General features: G+C 34.4%; 3 protein-coding genes across 4 annotated transcripts; 2 read left to right on the forward strand and 1 right to left on the reverse strand.

Moving 5' to 3' along the window:
• Positions 1 to 111: 111 nt before the first annotated feature.
• On the forward strand, positions 112 to 4,283 carry LOC105336847 (uncharacterized). Of its 2 annotated transcripts, none has more exons than XM_011441322.4 (11): positions 112 to 206; positions 499 to 846; positions 1,171 to 1,355; positions 1,528 to 1,558; positions 1,730 to 1,816; positions 2,188 to 2,290; positions 2,388 to 2,418; positions 2,666 to 2,774; positions 3,095 to 3,214; positions 3,313 to 3,372; positions 3,586 to 4,283. In XM_011441322.4, the coding sequence occupies exons 2-11, from the start codon at positions 516 to 518 to the stop codon at positions 3,786 to 3,788; spliced, it is 1,260 nt and encodes a 419-aa protein (XP_011439624.3). In that variant the 5' UTR covers positions 112 to 206; positions 499 to 515; the 3' UTR covers positions 3,789 to 4,283. The 2 variants fall into 2 exon arrangements, with proteins under 2 accessions (XP_011439624.3, XP_011439625.3); XM_011441323.4 differs by having other exon boundaries at positions 114 to 243.
• A 1,565-nt stretch (positions 4,284 to 5,848) lies between these two features.
• On the reverse strand, positions 5,849 to 9,568 carry LOC105336848 (alpha-ketoglutarate-dependent dioxygenase alkB homolog 6). The gene is made up of 6 exons (XM_011441326.4): positions 9,428 to 9,568; positions 8,174 to 8,303; positions 6,938 to 6,984; positions 6,718 to 6,822; positions 6,487 to 6,603; positions 5,849 to 6,152 (listed from the first exon to the last, which is right to left on the reverse strand). The coding sequence occupies exons 1-6, from the start codon at positions 9,449 to 9,451 to the stop codon at positions 5,883 to 5,885; spliced, it is 693 nt and encodes a 230-aa protein (XP_011439628.3). The 5' UTR covers positions 9,452 to 9,568; the 3' UTR covers positions 5,849 to 5,882.
• Positions 9,569 to 9,595: 27 nt separating this feature from the next.
• On the forward strand, positions 9,596 to 21,407 carry LOC105336850 (endoribonuclease Dicer). Its single transcript, XM_011441327.4, has 17 exons — positions 9,596 to 9,742; positions 9,991 to 10,086; positions 10,454 to 10,616; positions 10,726 to 12,167; positions 12,347 to 12,448; positions 12,590 to 12,738; positions 12,936 to 13,077; positions 13,334 to 13,409; positions 13,535 to 13,692; positions 13,922 to 14,098; positions 14,284 to 14,497; positions 14,687 to 16,734; positions 17,089 to 17,291; positions 17,554 to 17,812; positions 18,156 to 18,309; positions 18,604 to 18,679; positions 18,932 to 21,407. Exons 2-17 carry the CDS (start codon positions 9,991 to 9,993, stop codon positions 19,092 to 19,094), a joined length of 5,622 nt encoding a protein of 1,873 aa, XP_011439629.3. The 5' UTR covers positions 9,596 to 9,742; the 3' UTR covers positions 19,095 to 21,407.
• Positions 21,408 to 21,571: the final 164 nt, after the last annotated feature.

The raw sequence follows: 21,571 nt of genomic DNA on the forward strand, positions 1-21,571 counted from the left end.
AAAGTTAATGAAAATTACATGATAAAAATACAACTTTTATTAGATTTGGTCTCTGTAACACGTATATATGACAATATATGAGTTGAAACTTAACCGAAATACTTTTCATTGATTTAACAAATACCTGCCATGCCTGTGAAAGTTGTTTGACATTTCAACATTTCTAATGAATGTACTTTGTTATCAAGATTCCAGGATACATATAAGTAAAAAGCTTTTATTGATAAATTTTTGATACATTAGGTAATACTTGTTAATATTTCCTATCACACCATCCTTGATTCATTCAATTTACACAATAATAGCTGAAGTGCAGTTAAGAGTTCAGAATGACTGATAAATCAATGAAATGGTTTTATTGAGTTGGTATATTCCTATTAACTATTTAAGACAGTTTTCTATAAGTTTTACCCAAATTTTCGTATTTCTTGTTTCTTTCCTGTAAAATAAGTCCTCAAATGCAGTTGTAAATATTGATATACTTAAATGCTTTTTCAGCTATTTAGTGATTAATCATGGAGAAGGGAAAAGCCACAGGTAGTGAAAGTAAATCTGAAGCCACTGAGATGACACAAAATAAAGAAGACAAAGATGAAACCACAGAAGACCCCACAAAAAAGAATGATAACAAATCAGCCCCAAACCTGGACACGAAAACTCAAGAAGTAAATATTGATGGTACGCCACCTATGTCAGAACCCTGTGCAGAAGTGTCAGACTCCTCTAATGAAGACAATAAAAAGTTGTTGAATCCTCAAAGACTGCCAGGTGATGGAGAACACCAGCTGGGAGAAGGGCCGCAGAAGACTGCACAAGAGGAAGAGGAAGTTATAGAAGAAGATGATGGTAGGTGCAGGAGCTTTTTGTATTCTTCTATATTGAGAGGATTTTTTATATTGTTATTGGTAATAACTTGACTCTCGGTAAAATCAAAACTCAGTGCTATACATGTTTTAAAAGTACACACAGAACGCATTTTGTTTGATTTGGATATCATAGATACATGTAGTTTGTGTACTTGTACATGTATTAACATATACCAGTAAAATTACTGCAGACTATTTTCTTGGAGCGCAGCATACACTTGCTTAGTTTCTTTAATTATGATCAAGTAGATATCTACTTTATAGTATTAATGCAATGCCTTGAAGTAATGGACTATTTTTTTAGATGAAGGAATTGATGTATCTGATGGCATAGACCTAGATGGAGATGGGAGGATTAAACTTTTTGAAAGAGGCCTTGAAAATGAGAAAAAAGGGAAATTAAAATCTGCATTGAAGTGTTACATGGCTTGTCTACGAGGATTAAAACCTCACACTAACTTTCCTTTGCTGCCCCAGTGTCTCAGAAATGTAAGTTAAATACAGTATAATGGAATCGATATTTGTTTTCCTATTTTAAAAATATAGGAGCATGAAAGTTTTCTCTTATAAATCTATATATTGGTATATCAAGTTAAATATGATTATATTCTTCTAATGTCTTATTTAGATTGATGACTATGCTTTATTTCTTTTGAACTAGGTTGCAGATATATTTTACAGACAAGAACAATGTATCCTTAAAATAACAGATGACATATTTATGATAACCCATGACTCAGACTGTTTCTAAAAATTAATACCGGTACAAGACTGTATTTTTATATTATATATGTCATTAGTTAGTATACATTTTGTGTTTTTCTCCTGTGAAGAGCACCATTATATCCTTAACTTTGTCTTAGATGAAAAGGCTATACATTTTATTCAAGCAGAGAAGATTTACTATGAGTCAGCTTTGATAGACACAACAGACATACAGATGAAGTTAGGTATGTTCACCTCAGATTTGGAAGAAGGGTAGATGCATCTATGATGAGTATATATTTTTTCAACCTTTGAATTACAGTGTAAACTGTCCATTGTTAACTTTACATTTAGAATGTTTACTTAGAAATCCCTTTACATAACCAATGTTATTGTAAAGAATTTTTTTTATATTTATATTCCATGGATACAACAGAATACAAAAACTAGTCAGTGTTATAATGTTTTGAATACACATATTTACATTTTTTTTAATAAGAGAATTTCATCCTAGTACATCATACACATTTTATTGCATCAATGAGGATATCCTTAAGAAATGGTCAGAGTAATAGATAATCAGATATTCTGGTTCACAATAGTCCTTATTTTACAGAGGAGGCCCAGAAGGACCAAACCCTGCCCTCAGACGTCACCGAGGACACAATCAGAGCAGACGAATTTGAGGAGCTGGCTAAAATATGTCTTGACAAAAAACAGTGAGTGGTGGTCAAGTTGACTGGTACAACAATAAATATGTATGAGATATTTATGAATTTATTGGAAATTACAATGCTATCTATTTTCATATTGTAGACCACAGCTGGCCTTGGAATATGCAGGAAAGGTAATGATTTTAATGTATAACACTCTTTTTGTGAGTCCTCTGTAACAACAAAGAAAAGCTATATCTGTGAATGAATTATAATTCATTTATTTAAAAGCATTGGAAGATGGTATTCTGGAATTATTGTCAATTAGGTTTATAACCTTGTCTTCAAGATTCTGTAGATGTGTCCTTCAGCTGATGCTTTGAACTCTGGTGGTATTGTATGATGTTACTTGTACATCTGTTTGTTTTTGATACCAATCAGGCCACCAAGATCCGACAGAGCATTCTGGGGGACAACCATCCAGTGACCATCAGCAGTCTGGATTTCTTTACCAAGGTGTATGCTGAGGCTGGGGCTGATCAGTATCAAGGTATCACAGACAGACAGACAAAATGATGAAATGTCAGCTTATTTACATTCACTTCTTCATGTTATTTTGTGTCCCTTTTATAATATTAGACTTACTACTTACTAGTGAATTAAAATATCACCAGTGCCAATAAAAGGCTTGAAAGTTATGATAATAATGAGATGTATAAAACCAAAGAATAGAAAGAAAAGAATTTTTGATAATGAGATTGAACAAATGAATAAAAAGCAAGGTCTTTTATATGCATTTAGAACCACAGTGTATTGTATTGGTCTTTTATTAAAATTAGAACTTGATCAGTGTCTATTATTTTACATTAGATAGTATGAAGAGATTTGAGAATCAAGGAGCGGGGGACCCCAGTGATCAGGATGTGGAGACGATGATTCCTCAGTCCTCAGAGAGGGAGCCACAGTCCATCCTCAGGCGGAGAAAACCAGGTATTGTACTGTAAATCAAATCATTCTTTTGATGTTTGCAGAAAGGAAATTTGCTGAGTCTGGGTAAGAATTATTGTAACTGATTTTGATTTTTTCAGGAGAAAGAGATGCAGAAAAGAGAGTGCGATTTGATGACTCTGTGAAAAAGAGTGAAGATGGTATGAATTTTACACAAAATTATACAAATGAGTTTTAGAAATTTTATATACCATTATAATGAAAATGTTCCAGTAATTGCAAAGTACGGTAGTACATGTTTGAAATCTTACTGTATATCTGTAAACAAAGTTAAATTATTGTGTCATATCTTTAACATGTAAAAAGTAGCAGAAAAACTGTGCAAGTTTGTACATTAATTATGTTGCTTTCAGAGGAGCAGTGTGCCAAGATATTTCTGTGGATCCTGTTCGCGATCTGTGGGGTGATTCTATTGATCCTGGGGGTGTACCTGTACTGTCACATCTCGTCCGGCAGCTCCTGTCAGTCCTACAAACATCAGATCAAGCATGTCTGGGACCGCATCAAGTACTACTACTACCACTACACACAGTCCAAACTTAGGAAGTTTGTCTGAATCCAGATCCTCTTTAACGAAAAAAAGAACAAAATTCATTGAATTCTGGAAAATGTACAGGAGAATTTGAACGTATGCGATGGGGACTATTTCCAAAGCTGATACAGATTTTTTGTCTCAATTCATCCGACTTTTTCTAAACTGATTCACGTCCCCTTGTAAAGAGAAAGTGAATATTGGCAAACTGGTGGAACAAAGTCCCTCATTTTACAGTGAAATCTTGATGAACTTTACCACTTTATTTTTGTTAAACTAAACCATGATGTGTTACATGTTACTGCTAATAAGTTTCCTTTTTCTTAAAGTTTTTGGCAAAATAAAATGCCAGTACATGTATACTTTGTAAATAATGTTTTTTGAGTTCAAATTAGTAAGCTTTTGGAATTAAAGATATTTTCCATTCTTTCAGATGTAGTCAACTTTTCCTGTTTTAAGTTGACACATTGTAAATCAGCTATTTAAATGTAGGGACCATATTATTCAAAGTTTTCTGTCTTTATCAAAAGAAACAACCTAGTCTTAAACTATTATTTTGCATTGTTTTACATGCATATCAATAAAAAAATCATTTCGTCAGCAATAATTGATGTTATTTAAAAATCAATCTTTGCTCAATGCTTCGATATTTACAACATCATTATTATATTTATATTGCCTGTTTCATCTTTAAGATGTACCACAATATCAATTTCAACAACATTTGGTATATATACGCATTATTTTATGAAACTTTGCAGGCATATGTTATTGTATGACTTTTTGAGTATTGCCCAACTTTGTGTGTGTAGAGCTTAATTTATACGATTATACTCTCTGATATTGCTTGTAGTAAATCTGACATTTTGTGATATTGGAACTGTGATTTACACATTCCCAGGGCAGGGAACAAGAACTTTATGCAATATAACTGTTAACATGTCCATTATTTATTTAATCAATGTTCTTGCTCTTTTCTAGTCGATCTCATTGTCTCTCCATATTGTATGTTTATGTGGTCATAGGTTTACATGTATTGATATGTTATTTGCATGTAACTTTTAACATTACAGTTTTCAAATACCGGTATGTTGTATAAAGTTCTGTAGATTTAATTCAAATTTACAAAGTTACAGTAGCTTAATTATACTGTTAATTGCTATTTTGACCAAGTTGTATACTAGTACATATATTTAAATCTATATACTAGACGTTTTCCTCTTCTTTCTACAATACCTGATGTGAATTTACATGTACCAATAAATATGTGAATTATTAGAAAACTCCAAATATTTCTTGTTCTTTTGATAAAATTTTCAAAATTGTACCTGTAGAAAAATAAATGACTTGATATTTTGTACTCATAATTTCATTCAATTTAATTAAATTTGTATGTACATGTATGTATATTATTGATAAATCTTGATTAATATTTTATAGAAATTTAATTATTGACCTGTATTTAGATTTTTTAATAAATATATCAAATTATATTTTATGAGTGATAATATCTAGACATTATTAGATTTGTAATATAAAGTATCCTGGGTTTTTAGATGTAATGAGGGTAACATATGAATTTAAGGTTCCAGCATACACAGAATATTGCATGTTAGGTACATAAAACTTAAAACAATGTGGGAGACACCGATTGAGAATAGTTGGAATGTAAACACAGAAGAATCTCAATCTTTAAAGTATAGATGAGATCATATAATTATTCTATTTGCATGTCAATTATGAACATGGTTTAAAAGTTTCTAGTGTTTTGTTTGTTTGTTTTTTTTACATTTTATTTTGTTTTAAATTCAATTTTCTATTCAACAATTTGTATGAAAACAAAAATGTCTATGTGTGCATAACAAAGATTCATGAGCGCTGTATCTTGCCTTAAAGACATTTAAATTTTGGTTGACCATAAAAAGTAACTGTAAGCTTTTTTAACACAAGAAATAGACAAATTAAACTGAAATCTATGATAAAACTAAAAAAAAATATAACCTCAACTCTTCACCATGCTCATAAAAGGGATAGACCACCTGCATTTCTTTCTTGGTGCAAAAAAATAAATTTGTACAAATAAATTATTTTAACAGTTTTAATAAAAATTCAACAAAATCACTTTTTTCCAAATAAGAATTTAGCTTTTAAGACTTTTGGTACATGTCTGATTGTGAGAGACACTCTAGTGGTCCGTGTTAAAGCTTCTACTGACTGAGCCATCTCGCACATCTCAATGTTAGCTATAGAGTTGCTGATTTTGTCCACTGTACGCTCACTTATTCCATGTAGGTAAGTTTTATACATATCGTCACAAACAAACACAAGGCTTCTAGGTTCCAAAAGAATAGATGTTAGGAATCGGTCCTCAAAGGAAGTTTGCTGTTGCTGTAAAAGAAAAAATGTTCTATATATATTTTGCCCAGAATCAATCTGCACAATTTTACATAAATAAATTTCAAAATTTGTCATACATCCATTTTTGCTGTATAGAAAAGAAGATGTTAAGAGCTTGAAGAACAAACTATTTAACATACATGTATACCTATTTCACAAAATATAATGAGTTTAAAGAAACAATATTTATGGTACTGGTATACAATGTACATACCCTTACTTTATTGAGCACATATTAACATGAATTCTTTACACATCGTCATAATATGAGCATATTTACATGTACATATACATGATATTTCAATATTCATTGACAGCCACTGACCTGGTCATCATAGGATTGATCACTTGAGTCCAAGGGTCGATAAAATTCTAGCAAAGTGTGTGATCCCAAACTAATTGTAGACACAACTGGGTAATAAAGGGGGCCATCTTCATGGGGCTATGAATATACATGTAGCTATACATATTTCAACATCTTACAGACTGATGCCAAGATTTAATTTTCATTCATCTATTATCATAAGATTTAAATGATATCAATTTCGATATTTACCATAATTCCTTGTCCTGCTAGGTACTCATTAACCAGAACATGGTTTGGCAATTTGTCGCCAAAAAATCCCAGGGCTGCCACTTTCTCCATGTACACCTTTAGCCACTGTGAAATATGTAAATGTACAAGAACATTTCAAAGGTATACAGGATATGTATATATTTACAAAACTACACATTGCAAAGGATATTATTTGAGTGTGTGCATAACATCTACAAACCTGTGGGATTTCCTCAGCCACCATTCCCTTTGTATGAGGTAACCCACCTTTAAAATTTACATATTATCTATTAATACATTGTAATGACATAGAATGAAAATGCAAATACATTTTTGAATATCACTATGAATTATCCTGGTCATTTTCACCTTCATCTTTACAGATTGTTGGTTTTCGATGACATAGTGGAAAACACAACCATCATAAACCTATCATCATGATCATAGGTTAATGCTATTTGTATCCATCTATAAGAACAGTTTACATTTTATTGTCCATATGATAAGTTGCTTAAATGTGGTAAATAATGATTATCATATTTCTCTGTAGAATGATTTGCATGTACGTGTACCAGCATTTGTAGCATGCAGGCCTGAATTTTAACTTATCCTTAGCTATGTGGCTAGTGGTTGATTTGCAAACGTACACCAGTGACATGATTTTAATCTCCTTGACCTGGCCTGTGAGACACAAATACTGAGACTTTAAAGGGGCATGGTCACGATTTTGGTCAGTTTATTTATTTTTTTTTTTTATTATTATTTACAATGCTTTAGAAATGCATTTCTAATGATCAAATAAATTTTCAGAGTCATTCGTTGAGTTATTAGCAAGATACAGGGCTCACAGTTCTGTGTTATGTAAACAATGCTCGTGCCCTGTTTTTGTTTACGTAGGTTCAATATACTAGTAAAAAATCTTTTACTAGCTTATTTGTCTATCTTTTTATTTATTTCAAGCATAGATAAACAGTTTCTAACTTCTAAAACATTCGTTTTAGGTTTAAAACTGAAATGTTTACTTCAACGTTCAAAATGTAAACAACTCTTTGTTTACATAGCGAAGAATTTCGACAAGCTCTGTAACTCGCTTATAACTCAACAAATCATGAAATGACACTCAAATTTCGGTTGCCTATTAAAAATGCCTTTCTGATGCATTGTAAATATTAAAATCGGAAAAATAGACCAAAATCGTGACCATGCATGTCCCTTTAAGGAAGCTAAAATTAAGCAAATTACTTCGTATCATAGCTTCATCATCATATTTATAAATTCTATAAATTGATTTCCAGAACAAATCAGTACCCAGTACCAGTCCATAATTTGGTAGGCCAAAAATCACCCACATTGTCAAAATTTATCAACCCTGATTATGGTACATTTCATTATGCATATTATCCATCACATGAATATCCATAGGTAGATCCTGATTCATTTATCTTTGTCAACTAACCCCAGTTTTGCAGTCTTCGATTTGACAACTGAGTCCACTTTGGCTTTGGTGCTGAGTTCACATGATGCAAAAGGTATTGCTCTTCATCCTTGGTTATGAAATTGGGAATGTAATATATACTTGGAGGAGCCTAAAAAAAACATGAGTAGAAGTAACTTACTTGGTAATTTTAATTATGTGTACATGTACACTTTATGTTGTTTTTCAAAATATGTGAACTTGTAGTCTATATGCTAAACTGTAGCAACATATGGGAAGATGTAGTTTGCATAAGATCCCAACATCATAGCATTAGTTTGGAGCATTTAGGTTGACTTTTTGGGGAGTTCATTTATATATCAACCATGCCTCTATGAAGTCATACCTGCAGGTAAGTGTTTGTAAATATAGACCTTGGCATTCATTCAATATGTAAAAGACAAAACAATTCCGCGGTAAGATATTTGCACTACCTGTGATTAATTCATAATATTAATCATTTAAAAAAAAATGTAATGTTTACTTCTATCATAGTTTGCTGAAATGAGACACAACAACAATTGCTATAAATAATTGTCATTTCATTATCTTTTTCCATGCAAAAGAACAATTCGATTCACTACCACAGTACAATATGTTTCACACAAGTTCGTGGAAAGGCTTTTATTATATCAGCATCCACCTGATTCAGAATTTTTCAAAATAAAGATTCCACTGGCTATTAAAATATTTCTGCTGTTTTCTTTGTCCATGTGAACTGATGATCATTGATCAACTGGTGAATGGAGCAGACGAAATTTTAGGAAATGAACTCGTTTTGATGTGTAATTTTATCTATTCACAGGTCAATTGATAAAGTAGACATGCACATACTGACATAGTATTCAGGGGTCATGTATAGGGATAAAATATTCCATGTAATTTACCACAGGGGCTTGGTTGTTGGATAGTGAATCTCCTAATTATTTGTTCCCGAAGAAAAAATTGATTAAAATTGGTAATCTTATGTGTATTTCTGTGTATTGCAATAAATAAATTCACTGAAACCCCCCGTTTCAGTCATGTTAAAAAAGTGTATTCAATGTACTTTTTTCAATGTAAATTGAATACACTTTTTTAACATGACTGAAACGGGGGGGGGGGGGGGGTTCAGTGAATTTATTTATTGCAATACACAGAAATACACATAAGATTACCAATTTTAATCAATTTTTTCTTCGGGAACAAATAATTAAGAACTTCACTATCCAACAACCAAGCCCCTGTGTAATTTACCTGTTCTACTTTGAATTTCTCCATCAACTTCTGATTTATCTGTCCGTGAGGTGTTTAGCAAGGAACCAGTTTATAAGTTTGCAAGAACCAATTCAGCAATTTTATATCGGAATATTTCATTGGATAATTTTGCACTTCTAGCCAATGAACATGTTGGTCTTATTTTTGCTTTGGTCGAGAACAATGCAGCGTACAACACATTTGACGATCGTGATGTGAAACTTGTTCGCAAATCTCCATTCTTAGAGCAAAAAAGATCTTTTTTTATCTTCAGGGTAAAAGATCAGAGGTCCAAAAATAAATCAAAACACCAAAGTAAGTTTGCATGCATCCGAGGCTCTGACTGACGAGTTTTCAAATATTCAACTCGAATTTCCTTTATCAGTTTTATGAATGAATTTATGAATGGGATCATTATATAGTTGTATGCATGGTTAATAAGAAAAGATAAATAAATAAGTAAATTTTTCTTATGATTATGCTTTCAGGCATAATTTCCTCATTTTTCAATTATTTTACCATGTTGTTTATCATGTAGCTCTCATGACATTCTTCCATTTTAGATGGTTAGAACAGAAACTGGACCTGTTAAAAGGTTGCCAAGGCATCTGAGAAATGAGGATATTCCTTCACACACATTTACTCCCAGGACTTATCAGGTGACTATACCAGAGACTTTTACTAATTGGGGGGAATTAAAAGCAAAAAGTTACATGACTGTTAGATAAGTTAGTCCAAAACTAGCACAATTTTTGTGTGCTGTTATTTGCAGTTTTTGAACTATGAGAGGCACTGTAGCTCCCAGGACATCCATCAAGTTTTTTTTTCAGATTGGGAGCTACAGACCTGCAGGTAATCAAATTGACTGCTGAAGTTGTAGGTGGGATTTCCTGTCTTCAGTTTTTGGGATTGGTTAATAGAACCACTTCAAATTAGAAAAATAAATTGGAAAATATATTTACAAGACATCTTAACTTTTTACTAGAAAATTATCATGATAATGCATAACTCCTTTTGGTGTTGCAGGTGGAACTTCTTGATGCTGCTCTGCAGAGGAACACCATAGTCTGCCTGGGAACCAGTGGGGGAAATACCTTCATTTCGGTGATGCTTCTGAAGGAGTTTTCCACTGAGCTCAGAAAACAGCTGCAATGTGGGGGAAAGAGAAGTGTTGTATGCTTAAATTCAGGTACGATTCAATTTTAGAAGGAAAAATTATTCAACTTTCCAATGTATTGTATATCTTCATGTTTAATTTTTGGATATGAGTGTTAATGTAAAGATTTTTTTTTAAATAGATGAAAGCATTCAAGAGATTTCCCAAGTCATTATACATCACAGTGATCTTAATGTTATGCCCATATACGAACTATCTGAGGATGAATCAAAATTAAATTCAATGCTCAATGACCATCAAATACTGGTGACCAAACCATCAGTGTTCAATGACATACTGCTGAAAAAGTTCTTACTCCCAGTCCAAATTAATCTAGTCATCTTAGAAAACTGTCACCTGATTCTTCAGGAAGAACATCCTTACCAAAGCATCATAAATATCATCCACAACAGTGTTCCTAGGGAAGCAGCTGCTAGGATTCTAGGCTTGACATCCTCCTTTATAAGTCAGAAATGTCATGATCCAGGAGAACTAGAAAACATCATTAGGTCACTGGAGAATCACCTTAGTGCCAGAGCAGAGACAGCTACCCTTGTCATTGCAGAGAGATATGGAATACGTCCAAAGGAATATCTTAAATTTTGTGATAATTATGAAGATGTAACAGGTACTCTCACACTGCTGGATGATGTATTGAGCAGTGCTCTGGAATTTCTGAATGAATGCAACATGGAAGATGAAGAGGATGATGACCGAGATCCAAAGGAAATTCCAATCTTTGTCTTCTCCGAATGTCTTAATATTCTGTACATTTTAGGCCCATGGTGTGCCTCTTGTATTGCAAACATGTTCATCAATCAAATAGAAAAAGTGGATAAGCATGAAACAATACCAGTGCATAAGAAGTTCCTGAAATATTGTTTAACTCAGTTACGGATTGTTACCACTCTGTTTGAGCTAAACTTTACACCTAATTATGATGTAGAAGAACTGCTGCAGTATTCCACACCAAGAGTTTACGAACTGATCAATCATCTGCGTAAATACAAGCCAGAGTATGATTTTATGATTGTGAGTAGTGGGGGAGACATGGACGGGTTTATGGGGGAGGAGGATAGAGATAGTCAGAACGGGGATAGTGATGGGGACGAATCCGAAATGTCGGATGACTCTGTGGTCATGTCAGATGAGGAGACATCAGACAGAGCATACAAAGGCAATGTTCTTCACATAGCTGTGAAAAGGGAGCCAGACAATGGGACCCTGCAAAAGACCTTGGACCCATTGAATTCAGACAGTGAAAAATACCTGTGTGGGATAGTGTTTGTGGAACATAGATATGTAGCTCTAGCCATTAATAAATTCCTCGAAGAAGTGTGTTCATGGGATGAAAATCTGTGCTTTGTTAAGAGCCAGCATTTAACTGGACAAGGACTGAAGGATGGGAAATCCAAGAAAGGGAATTGGAAGAAGCAAGAGGATGTGTTGAGGAAATTCAGACTACAGGACCTTAACTTGTTAGTCTCCACAACTGTGTTGGAGGATGGTATAGATGTCCCTAAATGTAACCTCATAGTCAAGTTTGATCCTCCCAGAAGTTACAAGTCTTACAGCCAATCAAAGGTAAAGAAACCCTCCCAAATTAGCTTTTGTACAATGAAAACTCCTGATGCACTTAAATAATTAACATACATACCATACAGTTCTTATTTGATCCTATTACATGCATTTTCAATGATGCTACTGGGATGACTGAATTTGTATTTATAAGTGTAGTCAGTGCAAAGCTTGCTTCTTTCCAGGGTCGTGCTAGAGCCAGAGACTCTGAGTATGTGATTCTGGTAGAAGAAAACAAGAAGGAGATGTTCATGCAGGATTACAATGTGTTCAAAGGAATAGAGGATGTAAGTGACCTAAAGAAATGCAGTGTAATGAATAAAATGGCAACTAAATTGATAAGTCAACTGAAGCCACAAGTGTTTTAATTGAGATGTTGTTTTTTATCCCTGTGAATCAGTAATGTAAAGAGGCACATATCTTTCTAGGTGTTAGTAGACAGGAGGAATGAGGAGGAAGATGAGGAGGAGGACAATCATTGTGAGGACACATCTAAAGTTCTACTGCCATACATGCCAAGCTCAGATAATCCCCATATTTGTGTCACCGTGGAGACAGCTATTGCTTTCGTCAACAGGTTTGATTTGACAGTGAATCATTATGACAAAAATGTCACTCAAAATTGAGGCAAATATGATGAAATGTTATATCCATATTTTTTTCCAAAAAGGGTAGATTTTATTTTACTCTTCAAGGCCTATGCCAATATTTAAAAACTCTTACGTGTCTCTATTACTTAAAATTAAAACTATGTATATGATATTCCTATTTCAGGTACTGTGCCAAGTTACCAAGTGATGCCTTTACTCACCTGACCCCAAAATGTACGCTGCAGGAGATATCTGGTGAGGGGGGAACTATGTATAGAGCAACACTGAATCTACCGATTAACTCCCCTTACAAACGCTCTGTACAGGTACTTAATCAATGAACAGAAGGAAATTCATTTTAAAGGGCATTAAATGTCCTTAAACAAATTTTCTGTACCTAAATGGTGGTGAAAAAAAGATCGTAATTATTTACTAGTGAAAAAGGATGAATATGATATATTTTGTATCATAACATACTGTATACACACCAGGAAAATTCCTCAGTTGTTGATTTGCTAGTGTAAATAATTTGAGAAATTTATCATAGTTTCAGAACCACTGTTTTAATTGTTCATTGTGCAGGGAGAAGTGATGCCAACAAAGAACCTTGCCAAAAGAGCTGTGGCTCTAAAACTCTGCCAATGTCTGCATGAAGCAGGTAATATATTGTACATATATCATCAAAGTGAAAATATTCAATGTGAAAATTAGAGCTTAAATCAGAATGAATTAAACTACATGTATTCTGATCAATGTTTTTGATGATCTTCAAATCTTCTGCAGGTGAACTGGATGATCAACTGAATCCTGTTGGAAAGGAAGTCTTCACCATGGAAGAGGAGCAGGAGGAGGAAGACGCAGCAGATGGCGAAGAGGGCGAGGATTACAGTGGAGAAGGGAGACCGGGTACCACCAAGAGGAAGCAGTACTATTTCAAGAGGGTAAGTGGGTCCATGTGGTTCACAGTACAGATATATTTCATGTATGTTGAAGGTGTTTACCCTAAGCTCTTTATGTTTACTAAAATGTAAAATCAGACAATTATTTTCTATTTGAAATCTTAAATTAAGCTGACTGGCAAATTCAAATACATGTATACACATACCAGCAAAATCAAACCAGTATAAAATGCAATGAAATTTTGACCCATGTCATTTCTGTATGTTCCAGTTGGCTGCCTCATTGGTACAAAGTCACCCCTCTACAGAGGAATGTCTGCTGTACAATATATCTCTTCAACTGAGCAAAGCCATATCAGATGAGCAGAACACCAGAGGTCGGAAGATCTGTGCCCCGGAGGACACACCGAGGGGGTTCGGAGTTCTCACATCCAAACATATTCCTCAGGTATAGTAGTAGCCATTTTTTTATGTAATTGTGTCATTAAACATTTACGAAATTTAAAATTGATTATTAGAATTAGATTAGATAAATTCTTTTTTGCTTCGATGAAACATTTTTGCCTTAGATGATATATATTTGCTTTAGATATTTGAATGTAAAAGTAAGTGTGACAAAATATTTTTTACAAGGTACCAACATTCCCAGTATACACAAGGTCAGGGGAGGTAACTGCCTCCATTGATGTCCTTAGCAGTAATTTTTCGGTATCCTCTGAGGAGCTGAGGAGACTGAGAGATTTCCACAGATTTACATTTACTAATGTCCTACGTTTAGAAAAGGACCCCATGGAGTTTTGTCCAGATGAAAGTGATCTGGGGTATCTTATAGTTCCACTTAATAAAGGTTAGTGTTGTGTTTTGGTGTATCAATAGATTGGTTTGAATGAACAATTTATTTTCCCTTTATTTACGTACAATTTTTAAGTGATGCAGATTTTCTGAGAATATGATGAAGTAAAATCTCTAAAAAGTGTATGAAAAAATGTTTTTTAATTCTTTTTGATAGTTTACTGTGTAAATCTTTTAATTCCAGATGATGATGGCAATGTAGTCCTTGATTGGACCTTCATCAAAGAAGTTGAAGATTCCAAATCACATGTCCGAAGAAACATTCATGACTCTAAAAGAGAACAGTTTGTGTTTTCCAAGGAAGAGTATGAAGATGCGGTTGTGATGCCATCCTATCGAAATGTAGACCAACCACAGCATTTCTATGTGGCAGAAATCCGATCCGACCTGAATCCATCCTCACCTTTCCCATCGCCAGAGTTGTACAAGACCTTCAGTGCCTATTACACAACCAAATACGGTTTGACCATCACCAATTTGGAGCAGCCATTATTAGACGTAGACCACACGTCTGCTAGGTTAAATCTGCTCACTCCTCGTTACATGAACCAAAAGGGGGTGGCATTGCCCACAAGCAGTGCAGAAACTAAGAAAGCCAGGAGGGAAAATCTCCAGCAGAAACAAATTCTTGTCCCAGAACTGTGTGAAATCCATGTCTTTCCTGCTTCGCTATGGCGTAAAGCCGTCTGCTTGCCCACAATATTGTACAGATTGAATTACTTGCTTGTAGCTGACGAAATTCGCATGAGAATTGCTGAGGGCACTGGAATAGGTTTGATAAAATTGGAAGAAGGTTTTCGTTTTCAGCCATTGGATTTCGGATTTGATCTGAAAGAGGAAGATGATGATGGCAGCAATGTGTGCAATAGTACAGTAAATGATGAAAGTGTGGACGATAAACTTGTGAATGGTTGTGATTCACCAAGTGCTAGTCAAAACGGTTGTGATAGTGACAATGTCATCTCTGAAGAAGATGAATGTGATACAAAGAAAGCAGAAAGCTGTGATACAAAGCAAAATCTCAAAGCAGCATTCCAAAATGAAAAGGCAGCTAGTGACATCTGTGATATTCAGGGCAATGTGTCCAGTAACTGTAACCATGGCAAAAATGGATATCTGAATCATGATGAAGAATGGGGGAATACTTTGCAGGATCAAAGTAATGAAAAAACTGAGAAGTGTTGGGACAAAGCTCATCCCATTTCAGAAAAGTCTATGAATGATTTAACATCAGAACTGAATGAGATGAATATTCATGTCACCAATTCTCCATTGAAGAAGACTCCATGTGATACAATCTTGTCTGATTTCCCTGAAGTGGGTGTCTTCAAACTTCAGGATAAACCAAGCATACCAATTCCAAAGGCTGAGATCCTCAAAGAGGAGGTGGATTTTCCAGAGCTCACCATATCATTAGACCAAGAAGTGGACTTGAGTACTTTTGTAGGCCCAAGTCCATGTACCATATTGCAAGCTTTAACCATGTCCAATGCCAATGATTTCTTCAGTTTAGAGAGGTTGGAAACAATAGGTGATTCCTTCTTGAAATATGCCATTACTGTATACTTATACTGTACATATCCAGGTATTCACGAGGGGAAGCTTAGTTACTTGAGAAGTAAACAAGTTAGCAATTGTAACCTTTACCGGTTAGGGAAAAGAAAAGGATTTGCAGATTGCATGATTTCCACCAAATTTGAACCATATGAAAACTGGTTGCCTCCAGGGTATGTTATCAATGATGACAAAAGAAAAGGGCCGGTACCAAAAGTCCTACTTATAAGGAACAATTTAGGCCAGCTTGAAAAAGTAAGGGATGGCAGCATTATTGATTCCTTCTGTCCTGAAAATGCCACCTTAAATTGGGTGCCAAAAATTTCGGAATTGACAGAGGATTCTGAAAATGAAAATGACAACCGAGGAATTCCTCTTCAAAATAATAGAAAATGTGAAGAGTTGTGCTCAAACAATGAAAACCATGAGAACTTCGAGGAAGAATTAGAGGAGTTAGAGACTCTTCCTGAGAGGGTGAGACAAGAGGAAAAGGACCAGGTGGTGATCCCGTACAACCTACAGACCCTCCATAGCATCCCCGACAAGAGCATCGCGGACTGTGTGGAGTCTCTGATTGGCTGCTATCTGACTTCCTGTGGGAAGAAGGCTGCTCTGAAATTCATGCATTGGTTGGGGCTGAAGGTTCTGCCTCAGAAGAAAAAAGGAATGGTGCAAGATGTGAGTTTAATTTTAAAATGAAATATGAGAAATTTAGCATGATGATATTACAATGTACCAGTGATTTGTGAAAATTTTATGTACAAGTTCATCGAGTACCTTATCACCACTATTGATGAATCATTAGTTTGGGCTCTTTTTATTTGTAGATTTTATTCTGTGGGTATCCCTTACCCATAAATTAACATTATCACTCAAAAATATATGAAACACATTTTTTTTTATTATTGAGTGAAGCAAAATCCATGAAATCACATCAAAATGAACCTTTAAAATATTGACAATTCACAAATAATGGCCCCCAAGAAAAATGATTCCACAGTATTTTACATGTTGTATTATCTATTATTTCAGACTGAGCTGCTGAGCTTGCAGTGCCCTGACTCTCCATTATTGGTCCATGTTCCCGACCACAACTCCATTCTCCATCGTCTCCTGGAGGGATACGATACCTTGGAGCAGAAGATAGGGTATGAATTCAGAGACAAATCTTATCTCCTTCAAGCCTTCACACACGCCTCATACCACTACAACACTGTCACAGACTGTTACCAAAGGTAAGCAAAAAACATCATATAAAATGTTGAATGCTGGGGTATGAAGTACCTAATTGTTTTTCCGAAATCATTACTTGTAGAAATGCACATACCTTATATATGATAATAGATGTATGATTTAATTTTGAACTTTACAATGTATTTTGAATACCTGAAAACCTGACCCTCAGAAATAGATCAATTTGACAACCTTAGTAAAAATATATGGACTGGTAATGGATAATACCAGGTATTTGAGTTTAATAAACTTAATATTCATCAGGCTGGAGTTTCTGGGAGATGCCATCTTGGATTATGTCATCACCCGCCACCTGTATGAAGACTCATGTAAGTACTCACCGGGCGTGCTCACCGACCTTAGGTCAGCACTGGTCAACAACAACATTTTTGCCGCCCTGGCTGTTAAGTGGGACTTCCACAAGTACTTCAAGGCTATCTCCCCACCGTTGTTTGGAGTTATAGAGAAGTTTGTAGCCAGACAGAAAGAACGGGAGGATGAAATTGACCTGAGTGATGATGAGGTGTGTATTAAGCTTTGATTAATAATGTATATCAGGTAATTATTGTGATTATATAATTTTTGCCTTTTGTGAAAAATGACTGTTGCTAATAAAAAAAGTTCTATATTCCATTTTTGCAAATTTTTAGTCACATCAAAAATTATTACATGTATATATGGTACTATTTTTCATATGTGCACACAAACTATGGCTATATTGTTATGTAACTTTATAAGGATTAATCTTATCAAACTATTTGAAAAGTATGTTGTGTTACAAGTCATGATCATGTAATCACACTTCGCTCACAAGTTGTTGTAGCTGAGATTTACACACGTACATGTATGCTTTTGTTCTGTACAAGGGAGAGGGGGAGGAAGAAGAACATGTTGAGCTGGAGGTACCCAAAGCTCTGGGAGATATATTTGAGTCATTAGCAGGAGCCATTTACCTGGATAGTAAAATGTCCCTGGATACTGTGTGGAGAGTGTACTATCGTATTATGAAGCCGCAAATAGGTGAGTGTCCTGTGGAAGATGTAGTGTTTAACAAATACTTGGAAAATGGAGTTTCTTCTTATAAATAGATCAATTAGTTTCTGAATGAGGATGATAAAAGAAAGACAAGCCTCAAGTTTCAAGGTTAAAGGCAAGCTGAATGTCTTTAATCTTGTTCTCTCTGACACAAAGTTTAATGGAAAAGTGAGATATCAATATAAAGCTTTTCCAATTTTAATTGACCCACAGTTGTTAAGAGATTGCAACACATTGTGTTTGATATTTTTTCATAATCATATACTCTCTGTTTCTCAGACAAATACCTGCTGAGCATTCCAAAGTCTCCAGTACGTGAACTTTTAGAAATGGAACCAGAAACAGCCAAGTTTGAGTAAGTACCACAAGTATGCATACAGGTAATGTAGTAATAGCTTAGTACAATATTTTCCTCATGAAATGTATGCAAACAAAAATATTCCATGATTGCCCAGAATAAAAATTTGTTGTTTAACATGCAAATGAAGAATATTCATATTTATAGAGATTCGAAGGCTGATATAGGAATTACCTGCTGCCTAATTTGATTATGTTTTTTGGCTTAACTTGAAGTAAATGTACTAATTTTCTTGACTTTTGTTTGTAGAAAACCAGAGAGAACCCTGGAAGGCAAGATCAGGGTGACTGTAAATGTGGTGACCAAAGGCGTGTTCACCGGGGTCGGAAGGAACTATAGGATCGCCAAAAGTGCCGCTGCCAAAAAAGCTCTCCGCTCCATCAAAGCCTTGCAAGCTGGCGGACTTGTATAACTGAAAGATCAGTTTTCTCATCAAAGGGTAACAGACTGAAGGATTTGTTTATAATAAGTGGAATAAAAGCTCAGCCCTTCATCAAAGATTTACGGACTTAAGGACATGTCCAAGTGAAATAAGAGCTCTGCCTTCATTCAACCCTTACAAGCAGCGAAAGGACTTGATTTGGTGGGTTAAAAACTCTGCTATTCATCAAAGGCTTAAAAACCTTAGGAGTTGGCTTAGTCTAAAGCAGGTCTGCCATTCACTATAGGCTTAAATTGCTAGTTCAGAATAGGAGTCATGTTGCTAAGGATTTCTTATAGGAATTGTTAAGTTTTGTGGGGTTTTTTTTTTTTGGGGGGGGGGAGGGGTTGGGGGTTTGAAAAGTTGGAGGGATGTGGTCTGCATTGTCAGCTGATTGGTTATGTGCAATATTTACTCTGCAATTGACAAGAGCAGTAAAAAAGGTGCATTACATATACAAATAAGTGCTCAAAAGCTGTGCTGTTGTTGATGTACAAGTATTTTTCTTTTTTTGCTGAACAAATAAGCCAAACTGTATTATATGTGTACATTTGATGTTTTATTAACTTGTATCAATGGAGTCTGTTTTGTTTTATATGAATTTTGACACATAGTTGCTGATGTGAAGGTTAATAAATATGTATCTGATCTGATAAAAACAGTGTTCATCAGGTAGCATTATATACAGCTTTACAAACTTATAATCAAGTCAATGAATACATATGTACCAAGTATTGAATATGCATGTTAATTAGGCTTCTCCAGAAAATGTTGAATCAGTTAATGGCATTCAAGAAATGTTGTTTCATTTTATGAATGGGGAAAGAGCAATTATTGTCGACCATCCTGGGTTCAAAAGTTCATTGGATTGTAATTTCTAATTACCAGTAGATTCAATATTTTCATTGTCCTTCCAAATATGACACCATTATTGTTTGTCCTGATGCTCATTTGTTACCCAGTGTAAAGGTAATTTTGCATTGTATCACTTTGAATAAATTAATGTATTATTTTTTATTACACTGTATTGTAAATCTTATGTGATGTGACATCATGCATTTATACTTTATAATACCTTAAAACATGGGTTTTTTTTAGAAATATAGTGAAGTTTGTTACTAGAAAAATCTTTGATAAAAATCTAATTAAATTCAGGTGTTTTTATCTTACAGCTCAAGGGAAATAAAACATTCATCTCAATCATTTTTAAGTAAACGACATACTGTGGTTTCATCAATATTCGTTGAATACCAATTTTCGTGGATTTTGTTGTTAAGTTGATCCACGAAATTAAATATTCATTGAAGTTCAATTTCAACAAACATTTTGTATTGATAGAATCATTGGCCACGAATTTAGGTATCCTTGAAACTGGTTTTCAGAAAATCCACGAAAATTGATACCCATGAAAATAAATGAAACCACAGTACCATATGTTCAATAAATTAAATGATAAGTATAGAGTAAATTATTTATTTTTTGTGGGAGTCAGTTTGTAATCATAGAGATTTTCTGTTGTTTACTACTTTTAATTAGTATTCATAAACAAAATAACCACAACATTCCTGTTTAGTAATGTTTACATGTACTGTACATTTAGTTTGAACCAAAGTTATAGTTTGTCAACATTACAATTTACAAACTGAATGCCAATTTTACAAACTGAATAAATGCCAATTTAAAAATAAAAATCTTATAGCAAACAAGAAATAATAACTTTGCATGAGAAAACAATGTTTAAAATCATTTGTAAATAAATCTGCTGTGGTATTCATGTACTTAGTAATGTAATAAGAAAAATTAAAGTTAAGTTCTAACAGTTATTTCCCTTGAAGAAGTGTTTTATCCTCTATGTGATGGTGTAATGGAGGTCTGTGCGTTAGTCAGATTGATCCTCAGCATGCTCAGTACCTGGATTTATTGATATTTACTGGGCTGAGGATCAGATAATCTTGAAATAGAAAGTACTCAGTTCTTAAGAAGTGCAATGAATTTGTTCTCAGTGTGTTAACATCAGTATGATGATAGGTAGGCTAACAGAATTATGTTTCATTAGCTATTTTAGGTGTGACTGTACATTATTACATTAATGTTGTATCATGGACAACATTTTTAGCTCACCGAGACGAAGTCAGGGGGAGCTTATGCTATACCCTCGGCGTCGGCGTCCGGACCTGGTTAAAGTTTTTGTTGCAGGTCCTGTATCTAAGCTATTACTTGTCCTATCTTCACCAAACTTGCATGGATGACGCATCTCGACCTACTTATGGACTTGAAAGACTTGAATGCTGAATCTGAGTCCTAAATTTCAGATGCTGGAGGAGGTTAAGGTTGTTGGACCAGGTTAAAGTTTTTGTTGCAGATGCCGTTTGATAGCAATATCTAAGTTACTGCAGGTCTGTATTTCACCAAACTTGCATGGATGGTGTGTCTTATGATACTGATGCATCAGACAGGCTTGAGTGCTG

Source organism: Magallana gigas, chromosome 6 (assembly GCF_963853765.1).
Source record: "Magallana gigas chromosome 6, xbMagGiga1.1, whole genome shotgun sequence".
NCBI classification, from domain to species: Eukaryota; Metazoa; Mollusca; class Bivalvia; order Ostreida; family Ostreidae; genus Magallana; species Magallana gigas.